The sequence below is a fragment of the Lucilia sericata genome, unplaced genomic scaffold (genome assembly GCF_015586225.1).
Source record: "Lucilia sericata isolate MDLA Ls3-8-SP2 unplaced genomic scaffold, ASM1558622v1 Contig000002F_arrow, whole genome shotgun sequence".
Classification (NCBI taxonomy): Eukaryota; Metazoa; Arthropoda; class Insecta; order Diptera; family Calliphoridae; genus Lucilia; species Lucilia sericata.
In genome coordinates this window covers 1,390,288-1,412,023 of record NW_023994043.1, presented here as the reverse complement: position 1 = coordinate 1,412,023, position 21,736 = coordinate 1,390,288, and the positions used below count along the sequence as shown (strand labels likewise).

The 21,736-nt window shown below is 30.2% G+C and overlaps 1 protein-coding gene across 20 annotated transcripts in view; it reads left to right on the top strand.

The window, feature by feature from the left end:
* The window catches only part of LOC119616084 (transient receptor potential cation channel trpm), a 236,896-nt gene that overhangs the window by 178,134 nt on the left and 37,026 nt on the right, over nt 1-21,736 (top strand). For 16 of the 20 annotated variants that reach the window (XM_037972276.1, XM_037972258.1, XM_037972249.1 and 13 more), the window contains 9 exons: nt 4,235-4,382; nt 7,476-7,662; nt 7,917-8,073; nt 8,248-8,349; nt 17,123-17,309; nt 17,704-17,893; nt 18,194-18,405; nt 19,989-20,141; nt 20,655-20,729. In XM_037972276.1, the coding sequence (XP_037828204.1) occupies nt 4,235-4,382; nt 7,476-7,662; nt 7,917-8,073; nt 8,248-8,349; nt 17,123-17,309; nt 17,704-17,893; nt 18,194-18,405; nt 19,989-20,141; nt 20,655-20,729 (1,411 nt within the window). The remainder of the gene's footprint in view (nt 1-4,234; nt 4,383-7,475; nt 7,663-7,916; nt 8,074-8,247; nt 8,350-17,122; nt 17,310-17,703; nt 17,894-18,193; nt 18,406-19,988; nt 20,142-20,654; nt 20,730-21,736) is intronic. The other 4 variants (XM_037972322.1, XM_037972377.1, XM_037972349.1 and 1 more) reach the window with 1 other exon arrangement.

The window sequence follows — 21,736 nt, the reverse complement described above, 5'->3', positions numbered from 1 at the left end:
ATCTTGAAAATTGCTACCTGTAGAGTGCGTACTAGGTTTACATAGACACACAGACGGACAGACAGACGCATAAACGGACGGACGGACAGACGCACAGACGGACATTGCTAAATCGACTCAAGAAAGTTATTCTGAGCCAGTTGATATACTTTAAGGAGGGTGTAGGTCGAATATTTTTGAATGTTACAGACATCAGCACAAACGCATAATACCCTACCCACTATAGTGGTGTAGGGTATAAAATTAACTAAAGTACTAAATCATAACATTGTTCTTCCTAATTGCATCCATTTTTAGAATTTTCTTTCTTAATAAATAATTCAAAAATTTGACTGAAATATTTTTCCAATATTTTCTCTAGACTTAGACGGTTTAAATAAGAAGCCATATAGTTTACATCAGGAGCAAACACGTTATAAACTATTGTTGGAGGAAAATATAATTAAACCGTTTATTTTTACAGCCTATTTTAAGAGCAGAGACGATTAGTTTATTTTAAGGTGGATGTATAATGTTACAAACATCAGCACAAATGCATTATACTCCCTCCACTATACATATGTACATAGGTGTAGAATATAAAAAAAGTTAAAATCATAAAATATACAACACTATGTTTGTATTGTTTTATAACTTTGATTTCTATGAAATCACAGTGAAAAACATTTTAATTTAATTAAAAGTTTATTAAAAACAAAAAAGGTTCGTTCATTATTTTTAGTAGAACAAATGTATGAATCAGGTCAAACAGAGTTTTTCATTAAAAAAATATTTGCTCGGTCAATGTCGTTTATATTTGGTAGCAAAGGAATTAATTTATAAAATTTTATTTATGCTAGGAAAATGCTTAGTACACTAACCCCAACTTTGCAAACGGTTGACATGATGAAGGTATATTATAGAATAGGGTTTCTAATTTCACAGTCTAAAAAATACAAATATGGCTTTAAATCCCTGATCGGCAAAGAGCTTTGTTAAGAGCTTTCTTGCACTCTTAATTTCACACGCATGTATGCTTACACATGTATAAAAAACGATAAAAACCAGTAAGAGAACTTATTTTTTACTCTGTGCCGATGTGGGCTTTAAATTGGTTTCATGATGCTGTACCACTCTGTGATTTGATCACGGAAAGTAATTGTGATCACGGTTTTTGATTAATGTTGCTTAGGTTCATAAAGAAATCTAGTAATCACGGTCACTGTTGTAAAGAATAGCGATTTACAAATCACCTTTACAATGTTCTTTAAATATGTATGTATGTATTTATTTCGGGATTTGTCATGATAAATATTAGAGAAACAAAAATGTTGGGGATATGCTGAGAAATAATTTCGCTTAGAAACCCTAATACATTCTTACAATAATATACATTCACAGATGAAATATGATATTTAACCTCTACTATACAAAAAAAAAAAAATTGACATTTTTGTAATAACTTATTTAATATTTCCTTTAATTACATTAGAAAGGTCATAATTAGTTTGAGACAAATAAATATTAAATTTCAAATTGTACTATTTATTTTTCTAGTAACAATATACGAGATATACATACATACATAATTACTCTTCTACTTCGACTTTATTAAGTTTTGTTAATTAATATTTTGTTTTATTTAATTAAACTTCTTATTATATATAATCAATATTCCTTTTAAAATAAACATCAAATTTCATAACAACCGTGTATAATTGATTTTTGTGCTTACGGCTTTTTAGCCAAAGAAATATTTGTCACAATAATATCTTAATCAATTTGTGTTAAAATTATAAAATTAAATTACTTTATCGGCAACAGCAACTTGTTTAATGTGGAACATTGTTATGTTATATCTTCTTTACTTTTAATTACGACGGAACGGAACGCCTTATCAACATAGCACTCTCTTTGAAAATAATTTTAAAATATGTGCACTCCTCGCCACTTGAATAGCACATATATAAATTTTTTTTTTCAAAGCTTATATTTTCGGATCAGGAATTTCTGGAAACTTGTTTTTTCCCCTCATTGTAATATTTTTTGTTCTAAATAAAATGTGATACGAATGGTTGTCATATCCGAAATATTTGATTTTGTATAATTTTTTTTTGTAAATTAACCGAAAAAAGCTACTGTTAAAAATTCGCCACTTGAATAGAACATCCCCCAGAAATAGTGATTTTATAGCAACTTTTGTAATTAAAACTTATTGATTTAGATTATTTACAACGATATAAATTAAACCAAGCTATTTTAGTAATGTTTTGAACCTCCTTGGTTGACTAACACTTCACATATCCTGTTTGGAAGTGATTCATATAGCTTGGCCATGTAATTCAGTTGTACTGAGCTCCAGACTTCTTAAATTGCATTGATTAGTTCAGGAATTGTTGAATACTGTTTTCCAGACTCATAAAATTTCCGGGCAACCCATTCCCACAAGTTTTCTATAATGTCTATAAGTCTGGTGAATATGGAGGGCAGCTCAACAATTCAACATTTTGGAACTCTATATAAGATTTTGCGAACCGGGCAGTGTGGATCGGGCGTTATCTTTTTGTAGGATCCAAGGGCTAGGTCCATTTAGGTCATTGAAAACCGAAAAAAGCCTTTTTTATTAACCCAAATTCTTAAGCTTAAAAACTGAAGCTCGAAGGTGCCATAATAGGAAACTGCTCCCCAAACCATGGCACCACCAACACTGCTATTTTCATGACCTTCGGAAGGAACCATATTATATGGATCATCTACATAGCAGTGTTGGTGGTGTCATGGTATGGGGAGCAATTTCCTATTATGGCACCTTCGAGCATAAGTTTTTAAGCTTAAGTGTAAATGCTAAGAACTACATTGGGTTAGTAAAAAATGCCTTTTTTGGTTTTCAATGACCTATATGGACCTAGCCCTTGGATCCTACAACAAGATAACGCCCCGATCCACACTGCCCGGATCGTAAAATCTTATATAGAGTTCCAAAATGTTGAATTGTTGAGCTGCCCTCCATATTCACCAGAATTAAACATTATAGAATTCTTGTGGGAATGGGTTGCCCGGAAAGTTTATGAGTTTGGAAAACAGTATTCAACAATTCCTGAACTTATCTATGCAATTTAAGAAGTCTGGAGCTCAGTACAACTGAATTACATGGCCAAGCTATATGAATCACTTCCAAACAGGATTTGTGAAGTGTTAGTCAACCAAGGAGATTCAACACATTACTAAAATAGCTTAGTTTAATTTATATCGTTGTAAATAATCTAAATCAATAAGTTTTAATTGCAAAAGTTGCTATAAAATCACTTTTTCTGGGGGATGTTCTATTCAAGTGGCGAATTTTTAACAGTAGCTTTTTTCGGTTAATTTACAAAAAAAAATTATATAAAATCAAATATTACAGATATGACAACCATTCGTATCACATTTTATTCAGAACAAAAAATATTACAATGAGGGGAAAAAACAAGTTTCCAGAAATTCCTGATCCAAAAATATAAGCTTTTAAAGAAAAAATTTATATATGTGCTATTCAAGTGGCGAGGAGTGTATTTCCCAACGTTGTTTTTTTAGAACTTGATTAAATTATTGCTAAACATTTTACGTATTTTCTACGAAACCCTTCAATTTAAAATTTCAGACAGGTCAATATTATTAGATGCGTTCACTATCCTTTTTGGAGCTTAGTATTAAAAAATATTATTCTAAAATTATCATAATTTTATGAATCTAGTTATTAAATACTTGTAAACCTTAGATTTCCACTTAATGTTGTTCATGTGGCTGTCACATGACTCTAATGCATTGTGGTTTCGTCTGTTTCTGTCAACAACTCGGTGTTCTATGAATTAATTAAATTGGCCATATTTTTGTATACTTTTACATCTGTTTGAAGTTCTTATGTACAACTTTTTGTTTGTTTTTAGTCCCCTTTTTCATTTGTATTGTCTTGTTTACTTGCGCCAAGTGATGAGAATTCCAGTTAAACTACGTTAAACTCCTTCCAGCGATCCTTAAAGCCTCCCTCAATATTCTTCGGTTTTGCCACGTTTGCAACAATATTTTTTTTTTTGTGGTGAAATTAAAAACCGCAATAAAAAGTTGATGTTATACTTGTAACATTTTGACATCTTGGTTACAAGCACATTTAAAGTAACACAAATACACAAACATACCTACTTACATATTCAAATATATTATTTAAAGAAGGCAAATCACTTAAAATTTCACTTTCCTTTTATTTAAAATTTTACAGATACGCATCGGATGGCGACGAACAACCCGTTTTGGAATCCATGAGAGATTATTTAATTAATACAATACAAAAAACATTTGAAGTCGGCTCGGATCAGGCTGAAAAACTTTATCAAGAACTTTTACAATGTACACGCAACAAAAATTTGGTAAGAGCAACAATTATTATTTACTTTTTGCTTCAACTTTTTCTTAAATTTCTCATTTTATTCATTTGAATTAGTGCTGTAATATTCTACTACTTTTGATTACTCAATACTACTCAATACTTTTCGTTTGGGTACTCAATACTACTCGATACTTTTAACGGTTTTATTTTAAATTAAAAACGAGAAATTTTTCCTTTTTTTTAAGAAAAGTTAGACCAGACATCAATAAATATTTGTAACTTTTTAACTATTATTGCAGTTTTTAAATTATTTTTAGATTGATTTGATATTGCTAAGAGTTGCACTTCTAATAATGATATGATCTGTATTAGTTGTAGAGCTGTATTTTTTCACATCATAGCCGTTAAATTTAAATAAGTTAAATCCATATACAAGTTTGAAAGTATTGAGTAACTACTTTTTAGTATTGAGTACCCAAAAAATAGGGCAAATACTCGATACTCGATACCCACTACTCAATACTTTAACAGCACTAATTTGAATTTGAATGAGAGACTGAATGTTCAAATTTGTGTAATTAGGTGATAAATTCTGTGTCTGGAATGTGTGACAGCAAAAATTTAATTATACCTATTTTTTTTAAATGAGCAATTATATTTTAAGATGAGTTGCTAATTTTTTACACATTTACAAGTATGCTTGGGTTTTTTCTTAAGATGAAGAAAGAATTTTTAATTTTATAATTAGTTAATATAATCGTGACATACTGTTATAAAACTGATGTTACATTTTAACAACTATGTAGAAAAATATTTAGCATGACATTTACATAAGTTTCGCATAGGTATATCAGAAGACAATAATAATATATAGTATAGTAATATAGTGCACGATTTATAACCGATTCAAATACATCTTCCAAACATATGTATGAACAAAAGTTTCGATGCGATATCTTCCAAAAGCAACATTTTAATGCAGAAAACGTCTAAGTTTCTGATATTAGTCAATTCTACATTAACGTTTTGTATTGGACCATATATATATTTATATTTCAAATCGGACCAACCAAACATTCAAAAATTATTTGGTTCTATCCACACTTAATATCATAATTAAATGGGCTTTTTATACAATACACCACTATAGTATTATGCTTTTGTGCTGATGTTGGTCCTACATCCACCTTAAATATAGCAATCGGTTCAGAATCACTTTATGAATCGATTAAACTATGTCCGTCTGTGTGTTCATATAATCTTTGTGCGCACGCTACACTTCACAATTTTCAAAATAATTCGATGAAATTCGGCACATACGTTTCTCTTCTCTTATTGAATATAATTGAAATCGGTCCATTATTTCATCTATTCCCCATACAACCGTACCCCTCGAATAGGGCTCTTCAACCAATAATTATGTTAAATGTTATGTCTCTGCAAAAATCGGCACAACTTTTGTTTAAGTTTAATGTTACTGCCAAAATTCGTAATAATCGGGTCTCATTTGACCCTGGCCCCATACAAAGTCCCCTTCAGAAAAGGACTGGAAAGTTAATAATATCGTGATAAAATTTTGCATAAATAACTTTAATGTAAACTTAAATAACTCTAACAACATTTATAAAGACAAGACCAAGTTTACCCTTGCCCTCGTATTACACCTCTTTCAGAAAATCAGTTTTTTATACCCACCATCAATAAATATGGGGGTATATTGATTTTATCATTCCGTGTGTAACACATCGAAATATTGTTTATATACCCCATAAAGTATATATATATTCCGCGTCCTCGTAAGATTCTAAGACGATCTAGTTATGTCCGTCTGTCTCTTGTTGGCACGATAGCGTCCACAAATAAAAATATAGGGAGATGAAATTTTCCCAAAATATTCTTTATGGATCAAAAAAGTTTGGTATTGAAAATGGAAAATAGCCCCTATACAAATGTGTCCCCTCGGAATATTGTGTAAAAAGCTTCAAACATTCACAAATTCGTTGTTTATGAAGCAAATGCAACACAATTTGGCATAAGTCAGGTTTTTATCCCTTGAAATTAAATTCTGGATTATGGCAGACATAGGTCCATAATTGGTCCCATCCCCATATATGTCTCTCTTCAAAAAATAATTATAATGATCAATTGTGGATAAAAAATAACTACAGCAATATAATTCGACATAAACAAGTTTTATAGGTACCGAAATCTTTGTACCACATTTTAAGAGGATTTTTCCATAACTGACCCTACCCCCTATAAAAGGTACCCTGTAGAAATTACTTTAACGTTCATAACCGGCTTCAAAACATCTATAATGCGACGAAATTCGACATAAACAAGTTTTGTATAACCCCAAATCACTCTACGAATTTATGTCGTTCTACAAAATTTTGCCAGGATTGATCTATAATTGACCCTACCCCCCATATATGGTCCCTTTCAGAAAATGCCTTTAACGCTCAATACTGGCTTAAAAATACTAGTAGATCTATTAAATTTGACATAAATAAGGAACTGAAATCTTCCTACCGATTTTGATGAGAATTGGTCCATATATAACCCAACTCTCCATTTAAGGTTTGCTTCAGAAAATTACTTTAACTAATTACTTAAAATAAGATACAAATACAGCGATAAAATTCGAAACAAATAATTGTTGTATAAACAGATGAGGATAGGTCCATAATTGATCCTACCACGCATATAACAACTTCTCTTACAAAAAACCAGTTTATGGTTATAGAAATTGGACAAAAACGATTTGTTTTTAAAAGTTAATATATTAGTTCAGAAGAGCACTATCTATAGTGAAACCCTTATTAATGGACCTCTTTCAAATATTACCCTGATGCTCATATTAATATCGATATATGATAATGGTGGGAATATAAGATTCGGCATAGCCGAATATAACATTTTTACTTGTTTGTCAACAAATCGTTTATATATTTCCACATTTTTACATACTATTCACTGGAGTAGGGTATCATATGATGGGCCATGCCTGACTATATATTCTTACTTGTTTTATTATCTATCATTCTCTTCTGATAAATATTAATAACGATATTATATTTTTTGTCTCTTTTATTTTAATTTTACCACATAATCGTTCTCAATCATTGGATAGATAACAATATTTCGTATTCAAGAAAAGCCTGAGGGTGAAGCCCAGGAATTGGATCAAACCATTTTAACAGCACTTTTCAAATCACAACATTTAAGCCCGCCTGAACAGTTGAGTTTGGCACTGACATGGAATCGTGTCGACATTGCTCGCAGTGAAATCTTTGTCTATGGTCAAGAATGGCCATTAGGTAAGTAGTATATTTCAATGTGTATATTGTTGTTATACTTCTATAATCAAACTCAAATTAAAAAACAATTTTTTATACATATTGTTTTGCCCTTGGTTAGTCGGTTGCTAATACTATGAAATTGCTTTCAATTACATGCGTAAACTTTGCATTAAAATTCAATCATTTTTCATACTTTTTTTCTTTGTCTTTCTTATTGGATTTTTGCCATTAATGCGTACGTATGTGTGTGTGTATGTCCTTTGTCTATAAAGGAGCCTTGGATGAAGCTATGATGCAGGCACTAGAACATGATAGAATAGATTTTGTGAAATTACTTTTAGAAAATGGTGTTTCAATGAAGAAATTTTTGACAATACCCCGCCTTGAGGAACTTTACAATACAAAACATGGTCCAGCAAATACTTTAGGGTGAGTACATTTTATAAACACTGAAATATTTATTTAATTTTTCTCTTTTACAATTGTTTACATTTGTTTTCTTTTTTCACTATTCATTTAAATGATGCGTAAAATTATTATTTATTTATTAAGAAATGTCTTAAATGACGAATTGAGTTGTTTTTTCATTCTGTTTACTTTTAGTTATATTTTACGCGATGTACGTCCTCATATACCCAAAGGATACGTTTATACATTACATGATATTGGTCTAGTTATTAATAAATTAATGGGTGGTGCTTATAGGTAAGTGGTATTGATATTAAATCGAAATGTTGGTGTTGAAGTTATAATAGTTTGATAAAGCTTTAGGTACATTAGACCGACCTTAAAAAAAAGAATTTTAATTAATTTATATGTAAAAGAATGGTATTTCATTCAACGTAAAAATTGTATTTTTTACGTTGTGTTTTCATTCCACAGGTTTCTATATACTCATAGCCACATTGATCCAACGAACTTTTTACCTTTGTTGACATTAACAAACATTACGTATCTTTTGCAATATCCACAAAATCTCAACCAAAAAGAAATATTAGATAAGATTCAATAACAGTATATTTAGTTTCCCTTTTTGTGGAAGCAACTTATAAATGTACATAAATTTTATTATTGAACTTATCTAAAGTCTACAATCTTTGATATTGTCCTTTTGTGAAAATTTCATCAAAGTTTTGTCATTTCATTGTATTCTGACACTCAAACACATAAAGAAATAAACTTACAGTCTGAGACAAAATTGTGTGAATGATGGTCAAATATTTAAACTTTCGGTGATATTTATTAAACTAAAAACGATATTTAAAAAAGTTTTACGTTTTTTAAAACTGTATTTATTGAAGATATTTTTAAACTAAAATAATTAAAAATCCACTTAATTATACTTCAGAAAAATAAAAAAAAAAAATAAATTTAACTCATTTACACATATTTGGCGCCTAGTACTAAAGGAACATTTTTATTATAAATTAACACTTTCTAGTGCCAAATTTTTAGTATTTTGTATCTTCTGTTGGGTTCACGGCAGATTCAACTCTGAAAGTCATAATCTTGATCAGTTTGCCACACATTTCTTGCGTTATGAACGTCCATACTTCATGGCAGCTCTCCCAGAGGTCTGTTGTGTTTTTACTAGAATGGGCTATGAAGCCTCTTTTCACAGAAAGATCAGAGCTCTTCTAGTAGAATTCTCTAAAAGGTTTCAAAAACTGGACGTTTGATGGTATGATAAATGTTATATAGACAGATGAGCCGAATTAATCTGGACCTGATCGGCCAAAGTATGTATATAGAAAACCGAATGCACCATTAAAAGATAGCGACATAATGCCCATTGTGAAATTTAGAGATGGAAGACTTTTATTTTAGGGATATTTTTCATCAGAAAGCGTACGGAAAATTTATAAAATCAATGGTAACATGAATGCCGAAATGTCTACTGATATTATGAAGCCATTTTATCGGGATATTTTTAATAATTGGGGTCAAAACGTTGAAAACACTATAATACAACTGGATAATGACCCCAAATATAAGGCTTAAAACAATAGATTTTTCAAAAAAGTGTTAAAATTTTATAGCTATATTGGCTCCTACAGTCGCCAGAGTTAAACCCGATTCAGAATTTATGGTAAAATAGGGTTTACAATTACGAACACCTATGTAAAAACACAACCGACCTCTGAGTTTCTGTTTATAACGCAAGAAGAGTGTGGCAAACTGATCGAGATTATAACTTTCAGAGTTGAAACTGTCGTGAACCCAAACAGAAGATTCAAAATACTAAAAATTTTGCATTAGAGAATGTTATTTTATAATAAAAATGTTCCTTTAGTACTACGCGCCAAATATGTGTAAATGAATTCATTTTTTTCTGAAGTATAATTAAGTGGATTTTTTATTTATTTTAGTTCAAAAATATCTTCTTTTAAAAAACATAAAACTTTTTTAAATATCTTTTTTAGTTTAAATATTAGACCAAAAGATTAAATATTTTACCATCATTTACACATTTTTGTTTCGCACTGTAAATAAACTAAATAAATACAAATATAAAAGTAAATTTAACCCTTATGTGAATTCTTGGCAAACTTATCTTTTTATAAATGAATTTGAAACTGTACTGAAACTTTGCTTAAAAATTGTGTTATTACCAAATGTAATATTTTTAATAGGAAATAAATGTGAACAAAGTTTTATGGTGTAAAAAATGTACTTGAAATTTAAAATTGTTCCTGTTAAGGGTTTCTAATTTCCCGGTCTTTTTCATTCCAGTAAATTGATAAATAATATTCTTTTATTCCAAATAACTCCCGAGAATAATTTAGTAATTAATAATTTCTAAAACTAAAAGATTTTGTTGAAATAATTAGTTTTATTATTTCATAACATAACTCAACAAAATTTAACTTTAGCATCCAGAAATAAAAAAAAAAAACAATATATTTATTCCTAAGCCATTTCCAGTTTTACCCTCCATAACCCTTTGTAACTCAAATTTTAAGATAGTTTTACGAAACCACAATAAGCCTAGGCCACAGATTGAATAATTACAAATTGTTAACATTTTTATAATTCTTTTAACTTAAAACGGCAAAATTTGTTTCATTTAAACTTTGTATTATCTATTAAAATATTTTAATACATATTTGAGCAATGGTGAGATCCTTTATTAAACAGATTTTATTAAAACTTTTGGGTCATAAAACGCTTATCTTTTTTTGCTGTCTTTGCATTAACGACCTAAAAAAATCAATTAAAAAAAATCAAAGTTTTTTCCGTTTTTTATACTTCTATATTGTTAAGTAAGTAAATTTATTAGGGTTGGTCGAAAAAATAAAAAAACCTAACACCTTTATAAAAACAAATTAAAAAAAAAATATTAAAATCGTGAACAATTTTCTGCATTTTGTAGAAAATTATTTTTGTGTATCGTTTATAAAATCCTCCGAACATATAGCTATATCTTTTCTGATTCTATTACCAAAAGCGGCTTTATTACATAAATTCAATGTGATCAAGTCTTTTGTTTTAGAAAAATCTATAAGGGTCTGTCATCCTCAATTGGAGTTTGTGCTGCCCTTAGCTACATGCTTGGAATGGGCAACATAATCTTTAAGTATTAATTTCTTACCTTATGTTTGGGCTTCTTCAACCAGTTTCATTGAATCCGACAAATCAAAACTAATTGCATTTGGTGTCGGTAATAACTTCTCTCGATTTATGAGATGGGATCTCATCAAACGAGTTCAAGATTAATTCAGGGGTACCGCAAGGCTCCGTTCTTTCCCCTACCCTATTTCTAATCTTTATAAATGACCTTATATGTCAAACTTCCAACTCTATCTACTCTTTTGCGGATAACAGCAGTATCTACCATTCTTATTCATTCAATCATAGGCCAAGCCCTCTAGAGATTGGGGCAATGAGGCGCAATATGAATGAATCGCTTAATCACGACTTGATAAAAATGGGGTTGTGTTAACAGAGTCGATTTTAACGCCCGTAAGACCTCAATGTTGTTTTTTAACACATAAACGCTTGGCAGATATTGTTGTTCCATCTATATATATGGGTGGTGTAAATATTAAGGAATCAGAAACTCTTGATGTTCTGGGCATGAAAACTCAGTGCGATGTCCGCTGGACTAAACACATTTTTCAAGTGTCGAAAGAAGCATTCAAGTGTCTCGGTTTTTTGAAACGGTGTAAGACATACTTCACTCCATCTGATCTTCTTACTATTTACACCACTTATATCCGACCGAAAATGGAATAGAACTCTCATGTATGGGGCGGAGCTTCGAAGTCTATTTTGGAGCTACTCGACCGCGTACAGGAGAGGGCGAAGGTACTTATCGGTGACAGTAGGGTATCCAACTCTATTGATTCACTGGAGCACCGTCACAGCGTGGGGTGTATTTCATTGTTCTATCGCAACTACAATGGAATGTGTTCCTTTGAAACTAGGGAACTTGTTCCCGATACCCGTATATTCTTACGTAACACACGTCTTTCTTCAAGAACACACCCATTTGTGGTAGATTGGCCAGTGGACCGCACAACAAATTACAGTGAAAATTCATTCTTCAGCCGCATTGTTCGTATGTGGAATAAACTTCCTGCAGAGGTATTCCCTGTCACTTTCGATATAAGAAGATTTAAATCAAATGTCCACAAACACTACTCCCTCTATCCTCCTTCCACAACCTATTTTCCTAGTTCCAACACAATGCTTAGCATAAGTAGGGGCCATCCCCTGAGTACTGGTCCAATTAAAAAAAAAACCCAATTATTAGAGTAGTAAAGTATCAGAATTGAAAAGTTTTAAATTTATATGATTTGATCCTGAGATGCCATCCTCATGATCATCGCACACATGCTGAACTCGCAATTCATTATTGGTTGTTTGCCCTTCGAAGGCTTATTGTTGATCAAATCTTCTACTTTATTGTGCTGGTCTTTTGAGATTTTCCCCCTTAAATTACTGGCATTCTATACAGCATAGAACATCTCAATGCGTTTTTCTTTCGCGTTTTTAGGGATTTTATTGAGAAACAGCTCTCAGGGAGATGTGGAATATCTTCTTCAACTTTCTCATCTGTATCCCAGATAGTCGTTTATTAGTTGTCGATAGCTTAACTATACACATCTCCTTCACCATTTGCTCAACTTGTTCCCTTGTAGGGTTTTGTATTATTCTACTGTTATTGTCATCTGAGGATTCAGAGACTAAACACTCACCTGTACTTAAAGGCTTAAAGCTCCTTTCGAATAGATCCTGATGTTTCACCTATACATTTGGCCAAGATAACAAACTCCGTAGTAGTATTTTGCTCACGATCGTAGGATGACGACGACACATGACACATGTTCTAGCGAATAGATCAACTCTTACCGACGGTAGTGGGTAATTTAGGCCCTGAACCGTAACATTAACATTTATTTTTGTTCCTTCCATTATTTGCTTTTTGTTTTAGAAGAACAACTCCGTATCAATTTTGATACAAGGGAAATACATACATATATATAATATACCATTCCTCACCTAGGAGAGTAAATTTTAATAACTTTAAAATTTTGCAGCCAATTTTGAGCCTTTTCTACTTTTTAGAACAATAGAATGTAGAACGTTCTTTATAAAAAGTTAATATTAACTAGAGGAAACTGATTTAAGAAAAAAAAAGTTTAGCAATCCTCCCTAATTTTTTTGTACTTTTGGAGCATCACAAAAAATATGTATTTTTTTATTTAAACATAAATACGGTTTCCTTGTTCTTTTCCTTTTTCAGTTATTTTTGTTGTTGTCTAGACCTATGAGTTTTCAAAAAAAAAAAACTTCTTATGTCAATAAAAAGTTTTAAATAAAGTTTGTTATTGAAATACGAGTTCTCTATGCTCTGTAGGTGGGTCCATTTCATACCAATTTTGTTCTTCCATTAACTACGTAATAAAAAGGAATTATTTAGTTCTATGATGAAAAATTACCATATTTATTTGTTAAGGCAGCCGCCTTCAATTTCCTTCCATTAAGAAACCAAAGATACTGTCAACAGTTTTTTCTATCATTTCGTGTTCATTTCTATTTTTAAAATTTGGTGACGACAGTCAATGGTAATCACATTAAATATATATTCACTCTGTACCGAGAAATGGTACGTTGGATGGAAATTTAATTACAAATTAAATCATGGTAAATTTTAAAAATACATAAATACATACATACATATATTTTTCTTTGGCATGTTTTCGACTTTTATTTATTTTGGCACTCGACTCATTTTTATGACCATTTTTTAGTCATGTATATAATGTTGTCAGATGTACAAGTAAAGGGTTTTTCAATAAGTACGGTTATATGATAACACTCTTTGTCAGCAAGAATGTCTTTTGGTGTCTTCTTACTGGCAATGGATGTTTAGCATTTCCATTTCTATTTAGTCAAGTCATATAACCGATCAGCACGATCAAATTATAAAAATTTATTTTATTAATACTTTTTCATAGTGTTCTCTTACACATGATTTTGAAGCTAAACAGTTGTCTGAAATTTAACCAGACACAACAGCACAACCTTTGCACTAGTTAGAAAATAAAAGAACATGACCTCTGAAGACTACTATCACAGCTGCTTTTTGGAAAACCCTTTTATTTGTAATGGGTATGTAAATTTCAATTGCAAAATTTTCTTGGCGATAAAATCCAACGAAATTTTGCAAGTATGCTGACAATTAAAGAGCAATTAAATATTTAATGGCTCATTAAACCTTAAAATGAATTTGTTTATCCATCAAATTTATTTTTATTACTTAGAACAAGACGTTTAATTTTTACAAGTGCTAAGTACATTCACATCGTACCTTCAACATGTTGTTTATTTTCTTGTGTATATAAAATAATTAATAAACAAGCAAAAAAACCACGACCTCAAGAAATTACTTTTATTGTGGCGCAAAATTTAGCCAACATCTAAGAAAGCCCCCCTTAACGCGTTCTCTGTTCAATTAAATAATAATTTTCCACAAAGATTATGGCTAAAATTGTGGTTGAATGAAACATTAGAGGTTATGCTAATAATTATGCGACACATTCAGACAGATTTTTGAATATGTATCTTGTTAATTAAGCACGAATTATTAACACATTTTTAAGTAAATTACACAATTAACAGTAAATATAGTGTATTTGACCTCAAGATATTGGAGGTCAAATGTTGTAGGTAGAAATATTTTTTTGGGAATATCTTCCGTATTTTGCATCGTGCACGTTCAGAGACAATTAAATATTCTATAGATTATACAATTTCCTACATTTTGGTTGATGATCATTTGTACATGTAATTAGATGTTTTCGAGATATAGTTCATTACTTCTTCATTGCAATTATATGTTTAAGTCTTTATAATTTTAAAACCGATATAGATTATATCATAATTTTTCTCTTTTATGTTATATAAATGAACATAATTATGTAAAAGAAGATAATTAAAATTGTAACCACATACATATCAACACGCAGAATGCATTATGAGTGAAATATTAGCAAAAAAAAAAAAACAGATTTTTATGAACTAAACGAGACTTTTATGACTTTTAGTCCCACAATTAGAACCTCAAGCCAAAGCCCTGAGCAAATTTTTCGACTAATTTTCCTGAGCTAAATAGTTAGGCAAAAGTGTTTCCACACCGAATTCAAATTGTAGAATGGATATCAGAATTACTTATAGATTTATAATTTAGTTTTAAGTATCTATCCGTTTCATGGAACTCCTCAAAATATAACTTGGATCCAGTTAGACTTTATGTTTCTGCATAAATTTGATGAATATTTTGATTTTAATGCTTCAGCTTTGACATTGTGGGGATTTGTAGTTAATGAAAAAGCATTAAATAAATTGTCTGACCACCTTAGTTTGCCATACCCCACTTAAATGGGGAGGGGATTGCCCTATACCCACCAATCCTATACCTTAAAGTATACCAAATCAGCTTACAATCATTATATGAGACGATTTAGCTATGTGGGGAACGTTCAGGTCGCAATTTTAATTATGTACTTATGTTCATAACTAGTCTAGGGCATCATATGGTCGGTCATGCCTGACTATAATTTCCTTCTTGTTTTCAACCATTTTCGATAAATTTCAACAAAATCCACCAATTTTATGCCGAATACATAAGATTAACCATATTATGTTTAATATGTAACTATAATATGGTTACTTGAAGCCACGTGATTAATTGAAACCATAATATGGTTACTTGATGCTATGGTTACTATGATGCTACAACATCACATTATGATTAATAAAACTATATTATGATGAAATATTCGGACTATATTTAATCATAATATGATATCTTATTATATTAATAATGATCATAATACGATATTTTTTGATACTAATAATGATCATAATATGTTTTAACTTTAACCATAATATGTTGCTCTTACATTATGGTTACCACAGCCATATTTTTTCTCTGCGTAATATTATTAATTCAAATGTTATATGTACAAGATTTAAAAAAAAGATATAAAGAACTCGAATTGGTTCTCAACTTACTCGAATATGTTCAGAAGTTTTCACATGGGAATTAAATACGTAATTTTCTCTTTCCTTCATGTCATCTATTTTCATTTCCAAAATCTAACTTTTAGATTTCCGTAATGCAATATCTCCATTTTTCATTATTTTTACAAACACTAGTTTTCCTTCTAAAGTACTAATTTAGCACATTTTCCGCTTTTGGCCGTTGATAGTTTAATGTTCGATATATCCTATTAAAGCTTCCAAGTAAAGATCTACCAATTTCCGAATATCAAGAAAATTCGTCTAGCCATTAAGATGTAAGCAAAACATACAGATTTACAAAGAAATGTACATACATATATGTATGTAATACATATGTATTAAGATTCTGTGTAAAATTTAAAAAAGCAATTCATATTTTTGTTTTGTTTAAAAATCATTTTTCTGGAATGGTTAGTGGTTTTAAAATTTACATACATATAACATAGCCTTTACGAAGCTTAGAAAAAAGCCCAATAAACGTAATACAATGAAATCAAAGTTATGATAATCTATTGCAAACAACTCAAAAAAGATTATAACCAATTTGGGGATATATAAAAGCGCTAAACTTTAACCTACCAAGACCCAAATTGTAAAGCTGTTTAACAAACATTGACGAAAATTAAATAATAGGTTCAAAAATAATAATAAAAAATGACACAATGTTTAAATATACATAACTCTTTAAACAAAAAAACCTCAATTCAAAAGCTCAAATACATTTTTAAATGGTACCCAAAATCCTTTAATGGTTTTGACTAAACAAATATTTAATCATGCCTAGATACATATATTGAAAGAAAAGTGAGACATTATAAAAAAGTACTCAGCTTTTCAAATATTTGTTCCTATTTGTATATTATTTTTTGCAAACAGGAACAATAAAAATTATTGTAAATGTTTAAATCTAATTTGAATTTTATTCTCCTCTTTATTATATTTGCAGATCTTATTATACACGCCGAAAATTTCGTCCTATTTACGCCAAAGTAATGAACAGTTATGCAAATGCACATCGAAAATCCTCCACGTATCAACGTTATGCCGGCGCGAATTCATTAAGTTTGGTAACGGGTCTTTTGCCCTTCACATCGGAAATGGCACTTTTTGAATTTCCGTTTAATGAACTTTTGGTAAGTAGCTATTTATATATGAATATCTGTCTGTCGTTATGCAGACACATACCCAGCAAACACAAAGTTAATAGTTTCAAAATAATAGGACTTTATCAATTGAAATTTTTAGAAAATTTAAAAATTAAGAACAAAATTGAACATTTTGAATAAAAAATTTTATTTTGAAATAAGATATTTATGTATTTGAGAATAATGGTGTATATAAGATAAATTTGTTTTTATATACATTGACAATATTCCTCATTTCCATATCATTCTTAGTTTGAGAATCTTCATGTTTGTTGGTATAATAAATATTCCTTGTTGTTGAAAGTGATTTGAATTTACATACACAAACATTTAAAAATCTTATGAACTTTATTTGTGTCTGGTATTGATTGAATTTTAACAGATTTGGGCCGTGTTAACAAAACGTCAACAAATGGCTTTACTAATGTGGACACATGGTGAGGAAGCTTTAGCTAAATCCTTGGTAGCATGTAAGCTTTACAAAGCCATGGCTCATGAGGCAGCCGAAGATGATTTGGATACAGAAATTTATGAAGAATTACGTTCCTATGCCAAAGAATTTGAAAGTAAAGGTATGAGTATAAATGTAAAATATATTTAAGTGTCTACATATGTATTCCGAAATTTGTTTTAGATGATGCTTTAAATAAACATAGGCATTTAAAATTGTAAAATGTAATGTAATTTATTAAAATTAAAGATTGTATTTTTTGTTAGTTTTAAATAATATGCTTACAATTAATTAATTTCCCTTGCCTTCAAGTATCATTGCAAAATATATAAGTACTTATTTAATAATGTACTACTTACTCTCATTAAACAAATTAATTAATTTTTATTTTTTTTTTTTTTTTTTTTTTTGTTACAACTAGGTATTAAATTGCTGGATTTCAGCTATAGAACAGATGGCGAGAAGGCTCAACGGCTGTTAACGTGTGAACTACATTCATGGTCGAATCAAAGTTGCCTTTCTCTGGCTGTTGCAGCGAATCACAGAGCATTACTGGCACATCCTTGCAGTCAAGTTATTTTAGCCGATCTATGGATGGGTGGTTTACGAACCCGAAAGAATACCAATTTTAAGGTAAAAGATTTTGAATGAACATCTTTATAAAATTTTACTAAGTATTGGACCCATAATTGAACAGATAAAATTCGACATAAGTGTAATAAAATCTGTTGTGTTCAGGATTCAAGCCCCAATAAGACTAATTAGATGCAGTTTAAACAGACATATATAAGGTCCACAGCACATATATAAGGGCTTCAAAATCGGGCGATGTCTTAATTGGAATAAAATGTTTTTTTCAGTTAGGTTAGGTTGATAGGAGGATGTATATTACATCAAATCCGAAGTAATACACCTTTTCCACTGTCGGGCCTGTTGTTCCCTCCTTTTCTTGGAAGAAAAGTGTTTGTTGGTAAAAAAAAAAATACGTTGTGTTAACTGAATGTATTATCTTTCAATATTCAGAAACTCAGTTTCCTGGACGTAATTCCTAATAAGTTTCCAATCAGCGTTCGTGAGGAATGTTATATCCGGAATAGTATCACTCCCAAGATATTTGTATCTAACTTCGACGAAAGCCTGACAGTGGCATTGAAAGTGCTCCAGATTTTAACTGTCCTCTCCACATGCTCTACATTTGTTTGAATCCACACGTCCAATTTTTTATAGGTGTGCCCGTAATCCTGTGTGTCCACTCAGAATACGTCATACATACTAACATCAGACTTGCTCATTCTCTTGTTCTCATTTGGGTCACCCCATAGAATCTTTGTGGTTCTACCCACCGTTTTATTATTGCAAAAGACGTTATGGGATTCTCTCACCCATATTTTTAATTAAGCTTTCGTTGCGTCGAATGGTTTTGCGTTCGTCAGGAAAACTACCTCGAGCTCCCAACCCTTAAAAGCTAATAATTCACGCTTTCGTTGCCGACTACTCCCAAGCGGTCTGGTACCCATATGATGTAAATCTTACCTCTGGGAGAGTATTCGGTTAGAGCTTTCTTACAATCCAATACTGTCTTAGATTTAACTTTATCATCTGATATCGTCCTAATATCCTTCTGGCTGTCGGTAAATATGTTAAGCCCTGTAGGCGCCATATTTATTCGAATTTAATTTACGCATTCCGTTATTGCTCGTACTTCTTCCTGGAAGCTTGTGTTTGTGATTAGATAAACGGTGGTATATTTCTGTTTCTGGGTCTTCAATATAGAACACCAGGCCCACATTGTCCTCCAATTTAGAACCATGGGGATTCCTACTGATATTTTCTCTAATGTTCCGATTGACCAAGACATACTATCTGTGATCAGCGTTTCAAAGTTTCCGACATATTCTGTGTCTGGTATGCGATCGGATACGTCCGATGATTGTGTATAGCCTTTCGATGTGTCCATTATGCATTGATGTCTGGCTTTTGGCCAGTTCACCTAAAGTTATTAGACGTTCGGCAGTAAGTTCCGACTCATATCTTAAATATGTCTCAATGGGTGGAATATCTAGCAAAGTTTCCAGAGCCTTGGTTGACTCATGGTTGACTTATATCCGCATGTGCGCATGTGCGGTCTAATTACACTTTTATAAAAGTAGGACTAAGAACAGTTAAATTAATTGTACGCACATCTATACCATTTCCTTACTTTGTTTTTATTTTAGGTTATACTTGGACTTGTTTTGCCATTTTATATTAAACATTTGGATTTTAAATCCAAAGAAGAACTTCAGCAGATGCCTCAGACTGAGGAAGAACATTTGGAAAATCAAAATTTAGACAATGATGACTCTGATCGTTCACATCCCGATGCTGAGGTAAGTACAATCTTCAACTTTATTCATCAGTGGGTTTAAAAAATAATTCGAAAAGAAATTAAGTTTTTGTTGTTGTTTATCGAACTTTTTTTAATACATATTTATGTAATTCTACTTTGAAATTTATTGTTAGTGTTCCTTTTTAATTATATTTTTCTTTTCTATTTTGTGTTCGTATAGAGAATTAAGTTTTGTTTTTAAATTATGAAAAATTTTATCAAAAAATGATTCTACTTATTTTATACTAAATATTTTATAGATTTGAATCGACAACATATTTTCTATGTTATATTTTTTAATTTATGTATTACAGTGTATTAAGTTTTATTGTTTGCAATTCTTTTGTAATAAAATAATATGAATTAATATTATTTAGATTTAACAAAAGTTTTTTATATATTTTTTTAATATTTCTACTACTTACTTTTACAACCAATAACTTAATAATTTACTTTAATCGTACTACCAAATTTTGTATACTACTGTCGTTTCGAACTACCACTTGTTTTCTAGAATCCTCTTGCGAAAGCGAAAAGATCTATATCTTTGAAATATAGGATGGGCAGTAATAACAATAACGCTGAAAAGGTAGTAATATCTAAAAACTAAATAGTAAATTGTTTTTGTTTTTCTCCGTAAACAAAAAATAATGAATGTTATAATTCATTATCTAAGATTGTCTTTTAATTATTAATTAATGTATTCGTAACAAAAATTGTATGTTTTCAAATAGACTTTTTTGTTCTTTTCTTTCGTGTTTTGACATTAATTTTTTTCTACTGTATTAAATAATAGAGTCTGTAAATGTGAAGAAGAAATGTGATTTGTAAATAATATACTAAATACATATATATTAACATTATTTGCTGTGGTTTCTATATGTTTTACTTTCTATTAAAAATGCTCGTAATATGTATATAGTGTGTACAATTTATTTATTTACTAATTTTTACGTCTTTTTAATAGATAAAATTTTATTTTTTTAAATGTATTAAAACAAATTTCCATTTTATTGATATAATTTAAAATCCGCAAAAAAATCAGAAAATTTTAAATTTTAGTATCGCCACAAATCTTAAAAATGTAAAATCTTAGCAGCTGGGTGACCTATAAAAATATATGAAAAATCTGAGCAAAATCGATATACCCGTGAAATAGAGCATTGGTCATAGTTCCAAAATAATAATTGACTTTATTGACGAAACTTTATTATGATATTAAGATAAAATTTGACACGAATATATTTTGGCCATACATAGCTCACATATACATAAATCCACTTCCGAAAACCACACGTACAGAATTAAATTCTGTTCAATTGTCATTACGGAAACCAATTTTAAGCTTTCAAAATAATTATATAATTAGGGGATTCACACGGTCGTCATAAAATCATATATTATAAAATAATATCACGAAAAAATATGACTGCTAAGAGCAACCCATAAAAGTCAGTCTGCTATCTCAAATTTTAGTTAACTGGTAAAAACTTATTGACCGATTAAAATAACGTTTTGGATTTGAATAACCTAAAGTCTCCTAATTTTACGCCAATAAATAGATTTTTATACCCATCATCAAAAAAATGTTGGGTA